Below are 12,279 nucleotides of genomic sequence, written 5' to 3'. Positions count from 1 at the left end.
AGCTTATGCTTAGGGGCAACCAACAAGGCTTCATTAGAGGTAGGTCCTGTCAGACCAACCTGGTAGCCTTCTACAACCAGGTCACCAAATCCTTAGATGCAGGGGTAGCAGTGGACGTAGTCTTTCTAGACTTTCAGAAGGCCTTCAACATCATCTCTCACCCCAGTCTCATTAAAAAACCAGGGAACTGTGGCATCGATGCCTACGCAGTCAAATGGGTCGCCAACTGGCTGGAGGGCTGCACCCAGAGAGTGGTGGTAGACGGGTCATTTTCGACTTGGAGGGATGTGGGTAGTGGGGGTCCCCCAGGGCTTGGTCCTCGGGTCCGCAACATCTTCATCAGTGACCTGGATGAGGGGGTAAAAAGCACCCTGTTCAAATTTGCTGATGACACTAAGATGTGGGGGGATGTGGGAATGCTGGAAGGGAGGAATAGGCTGCAATCGAACCTAGACAGGTTACAGGGGTGGGTGGATGAGAATAGGATGGGATTCAACACCGACAAGTACAAGGTGATGCACCTGGGGAGGAAGAACCTGCACCATACCTACAGGCTGGGGAACTCCCTTCTCGTCAATACAGAGGCAGAAAAGGATCTTGGAGTCATTATTGATGCCAAGATGAACATGGATGGGCTGGCAGTGTGGGGAGGCAGTCAGGAAGGCCAACCGCACCTTGTCATGCATCCACAGATGCATCTCCAGCAGGTCCAAGGAGGTGATCCTCCCCCTCTATGCGGCACTGGTCAGGCCGCAGCTGGAGTATTGCGTCCAGTTCTGGGCACCGCACTTCAAGAGGGATGCAGACAACGTGGAGAGGGTCCAGAGGAGGCCACTCGCATGATCGGGGGCAGCAGGGCAGGCCCTATGAGGAGAGGCTACGGGACCTGAACCTGTTCAGTCTCCACAAGAGGAGGCTGAGGGGGGATCTAGTGGCCTGTTACAAACTAGTCAGAGGGGACCAGCAGGCATTGGGGGAGTCCCTGTTCCCCCAAGCACTCCCAGGAGTAACAAGAAATAATGGTCACAAGCTGGCAGAGGGTAGATTTAGGCTAGACATCAGGAGGCGCCACTTCACAGTCAGGGCGGCTAGGATCTGGAACCAGCTCCCAAGAGAAGTGGTGCTGGCTCCTACCCTGGGGAGGCTAGATGAACACCTTGCTGGGGTCATTTGACCCCAGTACTTTTTCCTGCCATGGCAGGGGGTTGGACTTGATCTGCTCAGGTCCCTTCCGATCCGACCAACTATGACATCCCCACAGCAGTTGTGCCACTATGTGTGCTGCAACACATGGTGGCACAGCTGATTGTTCTTCATTGAAGACATCTGCTTCTAGCCTGGGGGTCCTTTCCCTTAGCCAGGCAAACACATCCTCTCTGGCACTAAATTCAGGTTTAAGTCAACTGCCAGAAAGTTACTGTGTCTTTGGTTTTCAATTTATGAAATAATTTATCCACCCGCCTCCCCCCGCAAAAAAAATCACTTCAAATTTAAAAGCCCTTGTTTTGTTATAATGATTCTGCTCTTGCCACATATATTTAAAAAATAATCCCCACAGTGCTCAACAAATTCTCTATATTGTATATTTATATTCTTTATAATGTGCTTTGTTAGAAGACCCAGGTATTTTTGCAGCAGTTTTCTGGTTTGGTCTGAATCTGACCTTGCATTGTAACCACACCAAACACTGCGGGAAGGGGAGGAAGGGTGGCAAAAATATAGAAAATACAACTACGGTTGCAATGCTTGCCCTTTAGTTGCTGAAAGTCCACAGTAAAAATACAGCAACATTAAATTTGCCCTGAGTGGCTGTGCTGAGCTCCTATTAAATAGAAAGGAAACTGGAATAAAGGAGACATGAAGAGCAGGGATAGAAATGGACACATACATTAGTGTGTAGCAGAACCTTAGGTTTATATATATATTTTTAATTGCTCAGGACATTCATAGAGAATGAAATCATCTTGTTACCTTCTCTTCATCAACTGCAGAGCAGATTTCAGAATCAGGAAAAAAGGCAGCATGGGGCCCAGGCTTATCCTTGATGGGGGAGGTCAGGCAGGGTCCAGGCCCAGATGCCACATGAGAAGGGGCACCAGAATGGCATTCCCCCATCCTCCTCAGGGTGTTTGTGCCATTACTACAGCTGTAGTGGCAAGAACTGGGGGGTGGCAGACCATGCTGTAGTAGCAGCAGGAGCTGGGGACCTCAAGTCCCTGGGGCAGGTCAGATCATGCCCATGTTAAAAAGAGTGTACAGGTGGATGTTAAGTATTAAATTAGGGGTAAAATAAAGCTTGTAAACCCTGAAATGCTGGTACAATCTCTTTCTGGTAGACCAACACACTGCACTGGGAACTGTTCCAAAGCATGGAAAGGTTTCCTTCTCAGGACCTTCCTTAGTTGCTCTTTTCATGGTCTAGCATAGGCCTTCCCCTTTCTCAGGCTAGATGCCTTGAATCCTTCCTTCTGTGTTCAAGGGCCAAACGTCTGCTTTTTTCATTCTTCTGTGGGTTTCCACCTAGTTCTGTCCCAAAGCAATTGGATTAGTAGGAAGAGAATTAGCAATTCATCAAAATACCTTCCAATTTCCCCATTTCTCTGGTAGAAAGTTGGTAAAGGCTTTCACAGCTTCTGTTATGCTATTAAAAGCTGTCACTGTGAAAAGCTGACAAGCTAAAAACAAAACAGAGGAAACATGACAAAGAAAAGGTTAAAACAGATTTTAAAAATTAATTTAGTACAAATTATTTGGAAAACCCAAATCATTCCTGAAATATTTTATCCTAAATAGGAAACTGTAAAAGGTGCTAGAAACACTGGAAAAACAAAACAAAAAGGAAAACCTGGGTGACAATGGGAAGGAAACTTTAAACCATGGGTCCTCTATCAGGCCTGGGGTTGGGGTTAGAGCCAGAGCTGCAGCTCCTGATTGCCCCGTTGTCTCTGTACCTCCCACTGCCTGCCTGCAGTCTCAAGCCCATGTTGCCCCCAGTCTCCCTCCCATGCTGCTTCTCCCCCTCCCTCCTCTCTGCAGAACTCCTCCTGACCTTGGTGTTGCATGTGCAGGCTCCGTCCTTGCTGCAGCCTGAAGCACAGAGGATGTGCTCAAACCTAGCTTTGTAGCAGCAGTGCCAGGTCCACACAGCTACTACACGGTGGACTGGAGCTGTGCTCAGCACCCCCAGGTTGCAGCAGGGATATCACCTGCTGGCATGGAGCAAAGGTAAGGGTGGGGTGGAGGGGCAGGCAAGGCATAGAAAATTCAGTGGGGGAGGGGGAGATGGGAAAAAGGGGACAGGGGCCTAAGGTTGTGGGGACAGAAGTGGCATGGAAGGGGAAGGGAGGGGACAGGGTAAAGGGGATTGGGGGCCTGAGGCTGTGGGGACAGGCAGCAGAAAGCAAACTGCCTGCCCCACCTCCATACAACCTGATCCCTACCACCTACCCCTTTCTTGTCTCCCCTACTGCTCCTTCCACTGCCTGCCTTCCTACCGCCTGTCCCCCACCACTCCCCACCGCCAGCCCCATTACTGCCCCCCACTACCTGTCCTATCATGTGGCCCCCTACTACCTCCCCTACTGTCTGTCCCCCCATTCCCTGCGCCATAACTGTACCCCTCATCATTTCCCCTCTTCTGCAGTGGTGGTGGGGGGCAGGGGGTGGAGATAAATTTAAGATTACCTTCCAATCATTAGAGTCCACATGCAGAAAATTATAATAAATATATACATAGACATTTTCTATGTCTAGAATCTAATTATTGGGGGAGGTCATCTTAAATTCAGGGTCATCTTGTATTTGGGTAAATACAGTATTTAATGTTACAGAAAACTTTAGGTTATACAAGATGTTTTACAGATACAATGATTCGATAGATTTTATGCATTTCCCATCCGCACAACAGGGATGTAATAGTTAAGTTACATGATATCAGTTATTTTGTGAAATAAATGTAATACTTAACTTTCTTCTAATCTCATTACATTCACTAGAAAGAACAAGAAGAACACCTGAAACTGTTTTAAAGTGCAGGTTTTAGGAAACAATGACATCTTAAAGGAAAATGCACCTACTTCAGAATGATAATAATGGAGATACATCACTGGATATTTGTTCTTTCTTTGTGAAAAGTGCCTTCTACTTAAAACACAGATTGTCTGAAAGTATTATTAAAGTTTATATTGCTTATCCTCCATCGTATTTATCCAGCAATTTAAAAGCTTCTGCCACAGGGATTAGTCAACAACAGTCTACCTAATAAATGTTTAGAATACAGTTAGGGACGTAATCATGTTGCAGTTTTGTAGAAATCACAAAATTGGGCAATGCCTGCAAAAAGCCCCCCAACTTACTAAAATGCTGGCTCCCCAGTGGGAGCCAGCTGTTCAACTGGCCATGCAGGCCGCCGGGGGGAAAGGGAGAGGGGGGGTCTGCGAGCACAAAGGGCAGCTGCGGAGATGGTTGCCACCCCACCACTCACTGCTGACTGGCGGAGAAGGCTGCCTGTCATGCAGCTCCACACCTCTCCATCGATCAGCAATGAGGGGTAGTGCCATCTGACGGACCTCTCAGCCAATCAGTGGTGAGAGCGGCCAGAGGCTTGGGGGGTTCCCTACTGCAGTAAACCCATGAAAATGGTAGGCTGGCTCAGTAATTTGCTTGCAAAATCGACTGCCTGCCTCCTCGACTTGGGTAGGGCTCCCTACATTTAATAAACAAACTGAATAAAACAATCAAATAATTAACCAGATATTACAAAGTGAAGAATTTTCTTCTGACCTTTAAAACAGCTTTTAGGATTAAAAACAAATAATCAAACATTATAGGTACAGCCTACAGAAAGCCTTAAATGTAGGCATTGCTATTTATTTTCCTTTTTAAATGTAGGCCCAATTCAATTACTTATCAGCATTTTCACGTTTCCGACTTTTGCCCTGGGATTTGCTCCACTTCCACCTTTTTTATTAATTCAGTGGTTTGCAAGTTGCAATGAGTTGGGAAGAAAACCCAATAAAACCATTCATCTTGCTCAGTGCAAGAAGAATGAACACCTTTGCAACTTAAAAAAAATTCACAGTTCTGGCTTCCTGCCCTCCCCCATGCTGATTGGGGGAAAAACATGTCTTAGATTGAGTAAACATGGTATAACTATTGTTTATAAATATATCTAATGGTTTATAAGGACACAAACATCAGTTTGCTGAAAAATTAAGCCGTTTCAGAATGACAAATAAATAATATATCTACTACATGGCTGCCTTTCTAAATTATAGCAATGATGCATCCACATTCAGTTCCCTCTTCATGCTCTCCTTTTCATAGCATAACAGAGCCTTAAAGGTTTCTTTTTCTTTTAAAATAGTAGTGAAGCACACACATAGCAAAAGTTTAGATACATGAGTCTCCTGAATAATTTTTACGTATAGGACTATATCTTGAGGTCTACACTCAGATTATTCAAAATGAAATTTCTATTTGCTAATGAGGTATATTTTTTTCTAGTCCATATTAAAAGAACAAAATGAAGAGGCTGAAATGAAACCTTTATTAAAAATGAACACAACCCACAAATTCATTTTTAAAGCCCTGCGTTGTGCTGCATTCATATAGTTACTGCTGAATGCAAGTGAGGGTTACTATAGTTTAGAGTAATTGCACTGTAACTCCAGAAAGTCACACATGGCATTTCTAAGTAATTGTGTGTATGTATGAAGTTCTGTAATTATTTTAGAGTTATATTTTGAAATTGGACTACTAAATAAAAAGCAGAAATGTATAGAGTAGCCATTTGTAAGTAGGTTTCATCTTTACATGTGCACAGCACGTCATTATTTTTCCTTCCTTTACCTACCAATCTAGTAAAGTCACACACTGAGGACAAAAAAAGGCAGATAAAGAAATACTGTATTGCTCATCACATTTTCTTTCAAATATATATTATATTGTCTCTGGATAACTGCACCATAAGTCACTCCCCTGGAATACAACTAAAAATCATAACTCTGGTCCTTAGTTCAAATAACCAAACTGACTAAGTCCTATGTCAGCAGTATGAATTCAAACCTATATTTTAAACCCAAATGATCAGTACACTGAAATTTTAGACATTTAGAATAGTAAATTTCATGGAATAGTGGTACAGAAGAGGAGACCATATGAATGGGTAACTAGGAAAATGTGCTCAGATAACTGGAAATAATGGAAAGGGTGGCCTTGTTACTAAGGCACAGGACACACAGATGATCTAGAGTCTATTTTTGACTCTGTTACTGAAACACTGAGGCACCTCCCTACTGAAGTAACTGTACTTGTAAATCTATTCCATTTTGAAGTATTCCAACTACAAGGTGAAATACTACGAGGATGAGTAGCATATCTGAGAGGCAAGAAGCATGACCATTGTATTTCCCTCACGGTAATACTAACAGAATGAATTTACCTTTCCCCACACTCAGCTGTTTACAGAAAACTGCCATTAGTAGCGCAATCAGTACACCAGTCAGTATCTAACAGGAGCGAATTGAAATACACATTGCAGATTTTGACCTAACAGGATTAGATGGTTCAAGTGGTTCAGTCACATTGGAACTGGGGGAAAAAAAAACTACTGTGAAAAAGTTCTATTTAATCCTTTTTCCTTCAAAGATAATGTGCATATTATAATAATATACAGGCAGTCCTCGGAGTTATGACACAACTGGTTCCTGAAAACTGCATCTTAAGTCGAAATGTTGTAACTCAGAACCAATTTTCCCATAAGAAACAATGTTATAAATGGGTGATTGGTTCCTGAACCAAGGCCCGATACCCTATTTTCACCAGAAACACCCCAGAATTTTGTATTTGATCAATTATAGATGAGTAATATAGCTACATTAATGTATTTATATCGTAAATAGCAATCATATTGATTTGGAAGGACTTTATTGATGTGACTTTGCTGGACTTTTTGAAAGGCTCTTGGTTGGACTTTTTGAAGGGTTCCTGGCTCGAGCCTTCTCAGGAGTCTTGGCTGCAGGTTTTTCTGAAGTCTTGTCTGCTTTCTTAAAGAAAGTGGCCAAGGAAGTTTGGACAGAAGTTCTCCAGGGAGATGAGTGACACAGAGAACTTGTTCACTGGTGTGGTGTCGCATCGGATCAAGTGCTGTAAAGTCGAAACCGACATCAGAATGTTGAAACAGGGTGTCAACTTATAAACTTTGTAAGTGCAAAATGTTGTAACTTGAAACACTGTAAGTCAAGGACTGCCTGTACTTCAAGAACTAATATTAATTAATATAAAGCAGCAACTCTAGAAGGAACACACAAAAAATCTCCCAGACACAGCTGGTTTTTACTTAAGGTAGATTCTACAATCTGTCGTTTAAAATGTAACTGAAACACATTCTTTACTATTTCTCATTTAATTGTCCCAAGATTAGCTATTGAAAATATTACTTGTTAAGTTTCTACACTGGTGCTTTATTGCCTCAGCAGAGATAACCAATTTAAGCAGTAGATACTTATCTTTTCCAGAGGAAAAAATGTGATGTTTACATAAACAAAGCGAAGCGAGTCACATATCAAATCTAATTCCATCTAAAACATTTTACTTGGTTAACTAGCAGTGATAAGACTAAATTGGTTTTAAACATTCTTTAACACTTTTTACTAAAATATTCTTTTTACCATAATGTAGGCTCATACACTCTGACTTCAATGCCCTGTAGGGAGGTTCCAAAGAGGATGGAGCTGGACTGTTCTCAGTGGTGGCAGATGACAGAAGAAGGAGCAATGGTCTCAAGTTGCAGCAAGGGAAGTTTAGGTTAGACGTTAGGAAAAACTCTCTCACTAGGAGGGTAGTAAAACACTGGAACAGGTTACCAGAGAAGTTGTAGAATCTTCATCCCTGAAGGTTTTTAAGACCCAGCTAGACAAAGCCCCAGTTGGGGTGATCTACTTGGAGATGGTCCTGCTTTGTGCAGAGGGTTGGACTAGATGGCCTCCTGAGGTCCGTTCCAACCGTAATTTTCTGATTCTATAACATTAAAAAATGGCCCCTTTAAGAGGAATTATGCCACAAAATTATTACACCTCGGATTATTTTTTTATAAAGGTAGCACCTAGGAAACCCAGTTATGGACCAAGTCTCTTTGTGTATAAACAGAACAAAATGTTAGTCTCCTGCTCCAAAGAATTTGCAATCTAACTAGGCCAGAGAGAGGAAAAACACTGAAACAAGACAGGTTGGTGTGACATGTGGCTGCTATTGGTTCACCAGCCTCCCAACTGCTACTGCATACAAGCATACATGGCTTTCTTGCTAGAAATGTTATTTCCATGTCTATGATAAATGGAAGCACGTTGTACTGCCACTACAGTTTGCTCCTTCAAAATGAACAGCAAAAATAAAAAGAACTCCCAACAAACACAATACAGTAAAATTTCTGTTATCCAGTATTTAACTAACCAGAATACTTAATTAACCAGAATTTCAGTGGTGGGACACACAATTCTTTTAGAATTTGCACTACAAATATGGCACTGTCTTTCTTGAGTATAACTCTCAGATAACCAGAATTTTTAGATAACCGGCATCCCCCATTCCACACTCATGCCAGACAACAGAGATTTTACTGTAGACAACTTTTGCCATAGGTGCTGAGATTGCAACCTCCAGAAAACTTTAGCTCTTCTTGTATCTTACACACTTTACAAAGTTAAAATTTTCTCAAAAAATGGTTTAGTGATAAGATTTCCCTTCTGTTAATCAAGTTTGGTGATCCAAAAAGAAAGAATGAGAAGCTTCACTTAGTGACAAGTGTTCACAAAAAGTATTGAGACAAATGTTGAGACTGAGCTACATTAAGAGGAAAAAAGGATCAGTACATTTTAATACATTTAAAAAGTGAAGAGTTCCTTTACTATTAGACTGCACAATAATAGAGGCTTTCGATAAAAGTTCAGTTTTTTGTACCAACAGAAATTCTTTCCCTGTGATCATTTTAATCTAATGCCAGAAGCATGTTGACCTTGCTCAACATCACAAGTCTCAGACTCCCTCCCTCAGAAATACATTTAAGAGGAAAACAACTGGCAGCTACTACAAGGAAATAGTGTTGCCCTGCCTGCCTTCCTTGGCTTGTCTACACAGCTTTTGTACTGCTTTATTGGATTAAAAACAGATATGGTTAACAGAGTACAATCAGTGGAGATGCTAGTGATTAAAGATGTCTAGTCTATTTCCATTATAAAGACTTTTTCAATGGAATAACTTCCACGTGTGGACAGTTATTCTGGTACAATGGTGTTCTTGATAGAAACTGGCTATGACAATACACATGTTTCTGCCATTTAGTTATAAAGTTATAAAGTGATATCTAGGACCATAGGAAATTAGAGCTTGAAGAAACAAGGTCATATACAGCCACAGAGAAAAGCCCAACTCTATTTTCTCTGTAATCACCCTTCAGGTCTTTGAAGACTGTTGCGCTCTGCTAGACTCTCTCTAATCTGTACATATCCTTCTTGAAGTGTGGGGCCCAAAACTGGACAAAATGATTCAGCGTTCATGATGCCTCACCTGAAGTAAGTGGAAGAATCACTTCCCTTGATTTGCAAGTGATGCTTCTATTAATACAACAAGTTACAGCACTACACAAATGATCTTTTATGTCACCACTGATGGAAAGCAGCTGCCATTTTGAATCACAAAGGTATTTTTAAATCAGTGAAGTTTTGGAACATCAAATTCATCTTCCCAGTTTTTTACTTCTGCAGCAGGGAGCAATTCTGTAGTCAAAACGTAATTTTGCAGATACACATTGTTGAGCACATGCCCACTCCATCCTAAATTAGTACTTAATAGAAAGAAGTCATGGACAGAGCACAAAATACTATAAAACAGGTTTTTGATTAAGCTTCTATCCATAGCAAATCAACATACTTATTGAACATTTGGCTACACTGTTGCTCCACAACGTTGAAAAAGCAAACAAATCACAAAACCAATTATTAGAATATAATTTTTTTTTAATTTTTATAAATAACTTATCTGTTACAAAGACAGTTTACCCAGCTAAATCACAAAACCATCAACTCAAGATATCCAAATTAGGTTTTATTAATAAAACAGGTAAAAACTGATTTGTCAATCTTCACATAGAACTGCAGATGAAGCTGAAAAACAAGGCCTCATTTTTATACACAAAATGCATTAAATGCAAGTGCTTTGAGTCTACTGCCTAATTACCTGGGATTGACATTTTCTTCCCATATAAAAAATGCAAAGCCTTCAAAACAAAGGCCTGTGTGCATTCACATAGATCACTTGTAAAATTCCTATTTAAAAAAGAATGTCCACTGGCAAATGTTTACAGTGGGTGACAATCTACTTTGTCTCTTGCCTTTTGCTACATTTTTAGCATTCCCTCCAGCCTAAGTGTTGCTACATAATTCTTTACATGCTTTTAAGCATACTGTAATTCCATTTCTTGATTTCAGTTGCATACATTCCATCATGTGAACATTTTCCTTTAAGAAACAAATCATCAAAATATAGAGATGCTTGAGGTTGCTTCAGTGTTCAAGTCTGCTTGATTTCTCTTTTCCAGCCTTTATTTCAGTTGTCCTAAATATTGCTATCCTTTGTTTCTATAAATACAAGACTTCACCACCAAGTCAGGTTTAGAAACTGGCTGCCAAGACAGGAAAGCAAATGAAGTTGTATGATGCTGCTGATGCTGCTGATTTTAGCACTGGATACACTTCCCCAATAAATCTCTCTTCAAGAGTCTGTAAGGTACCAGCAGATGAAGCAAGCTTAAATCTGATGCCGATCCATTGGTGGGTCGAAAGTTCCTTAGTTTGAGCTTCCTTGTGCCAGACAAAACATTACCTAGTGTCACCCACCGTAAAACTCAGTGTACAGAGTGAACTATATGCTTAACTTCCAACTTTTCCTGCATTTTTACCACACTGCATCTGCAGGTCTTCACAGATCATCAGCATTTACAACAGCAATGTACAGAATGAGCAGAGGAAAGCTATTTTGTGCATAGTTTCTTATTAATGCTCTTACTTTAAGGCATTGCTTCTCTTGGATAAAAGCTTAAAAACAGGGACATGATCGTGCTTAATCACTTAAAGGGAAAAAGAATTAACAAAAAAAGACTATTACACTATACATACAGAAGTACAAGAAAATAATAAAGGTGAAGAAAAGAAATCACTTAAAGCAGGCTCTAGAGCTATGTACAGTAGGAAAAGCTTTGGGATATTTCACTTTGTGTATTGTACAGACAAGGCATGCAGTTTTTCCTTTTCATTTTTAGACAGGATTGTATTCATTTTGGCTTCATAGAGCAGAGACATTTCCAGGGAAGACAGGGCAAAGAGTACCACTGATTTGTGAAGTTCTTCCCCTACCTAAAGGCACTATGTGGCAGCAACTAGTTTAAATAATTAAACCTTGATCATCTTAATTTCCTCCGTGTATGTAGTGTTTCAATGAAAGCTCCAAAAACAAAAATGTTAACATTCTATTCCTTTCCCCTGTCAAAATTCAGTAGTGACATTGGGGGGTTGGGGGGAGAGAGACAGAGAGAGAGGGAGATGGGGAACACGCAAGCACTGAACACGGTGATACTTGGGTAATGGTAATACTGTACATGGTTTAGGCAGCTGGCAACCAAGTCCTTCAGCAGATTACCTTTCAGCTGATGAATTTCAACTGCCTGCGACACAACACTGAGGTATCATTAGCTCTGTGGGCTGATAATTAACATTAGCAAAACACCATCTTGTCACACCTTCAACTTTACAAAATCCTATGCATAAATGATTTTTTTCCCCAATGACTGAACAGTCCCTTGCAGGTTTGTTATGGTTTTACAGAAGATAATGGGCCTGCTGGCTCAGAAATGCCTGGGCATTTCACACTGTTCACAACGGATTAAGGCCGGATGATTTAAAAAAGTACAGGCAGTACAATTCCACTGAGCTCCCTCATCTTCGTCTGTGTCTGGAGCAGTCTTTGGTGTTTTCACAATGGACCTTTGATCTGTAGGTGTGAAAAAATGAACAGTTACTAAACAAGAACTACAGGGAATGGGTTTGGAAGTGATTCTTTATTCACTAAGCTGGTTATTTTTTTTACACCTATATAAACTATGCAATTTCTCAAATATCGTTGCCTGTAATCTACTTATTGTTCAGCCATTTGATATGCAGTGAAAGTACAAGCAGGGCTGCTAGCTGTCAGTAAATTTACTGCAAGTAAAAGAAAAAAAAAGACTAA

At 41.0% G+C, this 12,279-nt stretch overlaps 2 protein-coding genes across 5 annotated transcripts in view; one reads left to right on the top strand and one right to left on the bottom strand.

The window, feature by feature from the left end:
* The window catches only part of ZC3H12D (zinc finger CCCH-type containing 12D), a 48,929-nt gene extending 43,620 nt beyond the window's left edge, over positions 1 to 5,309 (top strand). The window contains exons 10-11 of the transcript XR_016441603.1: positions 3,069 to 3,225; positions 3,996 to 5,309. The gene's annotated coding sequence lies outside the window, so the exon portion shown is untranslated. The remainder of the gene's footprint in view (positions 1 to 3,068; positions 3,226 to 3,995) is intronic.
* Positions 5,310 to 9,992: 4,683 nt separating this feature from the next.
* Positions 9,993 to 12,279, bottom strand: part of TAB2 (TGF-beta activated kinase 1 (MAP3K7) binding protein 2) — a 115,602-nt gene continuing 113,315 nt past the window's right edge. For all 4 annotated transcript variants that reach the window (XM_090041167.1, XM_090041161.1, XM_090041154.1 and 1 more), the window contains one exon: positions 9,993 to 12,042. In XM_090041167.1, coding sequence (XP_089897293.1) covers positions 11,897 to 12,042 — 146 coding nt within the window. In that variant the 3' untranslated portion in view covers positions 9,993 to 11,896. The remainder of the gene's footprint in view (positions 12,043 to 12,279) is intronic.

This window comes from Crocodylus siamensis, chromosome 1, assembly GCF_052110815.1.
Source record: "Crocodylus siamensis isolate JL-2025a chromosome 1, ASM5211081v1, whole genome shotgun sequence".
NCBI classification, from domain to species: domain Eukaryota; kingdom Metazoa; phylum Chordata; order Crocodylia; family Crocodylidae; genus Crocodylus; species Crocodylus siamensis.
This window is presented reverse-complemented; position numbering and strand designations above follow the sequence as displayed.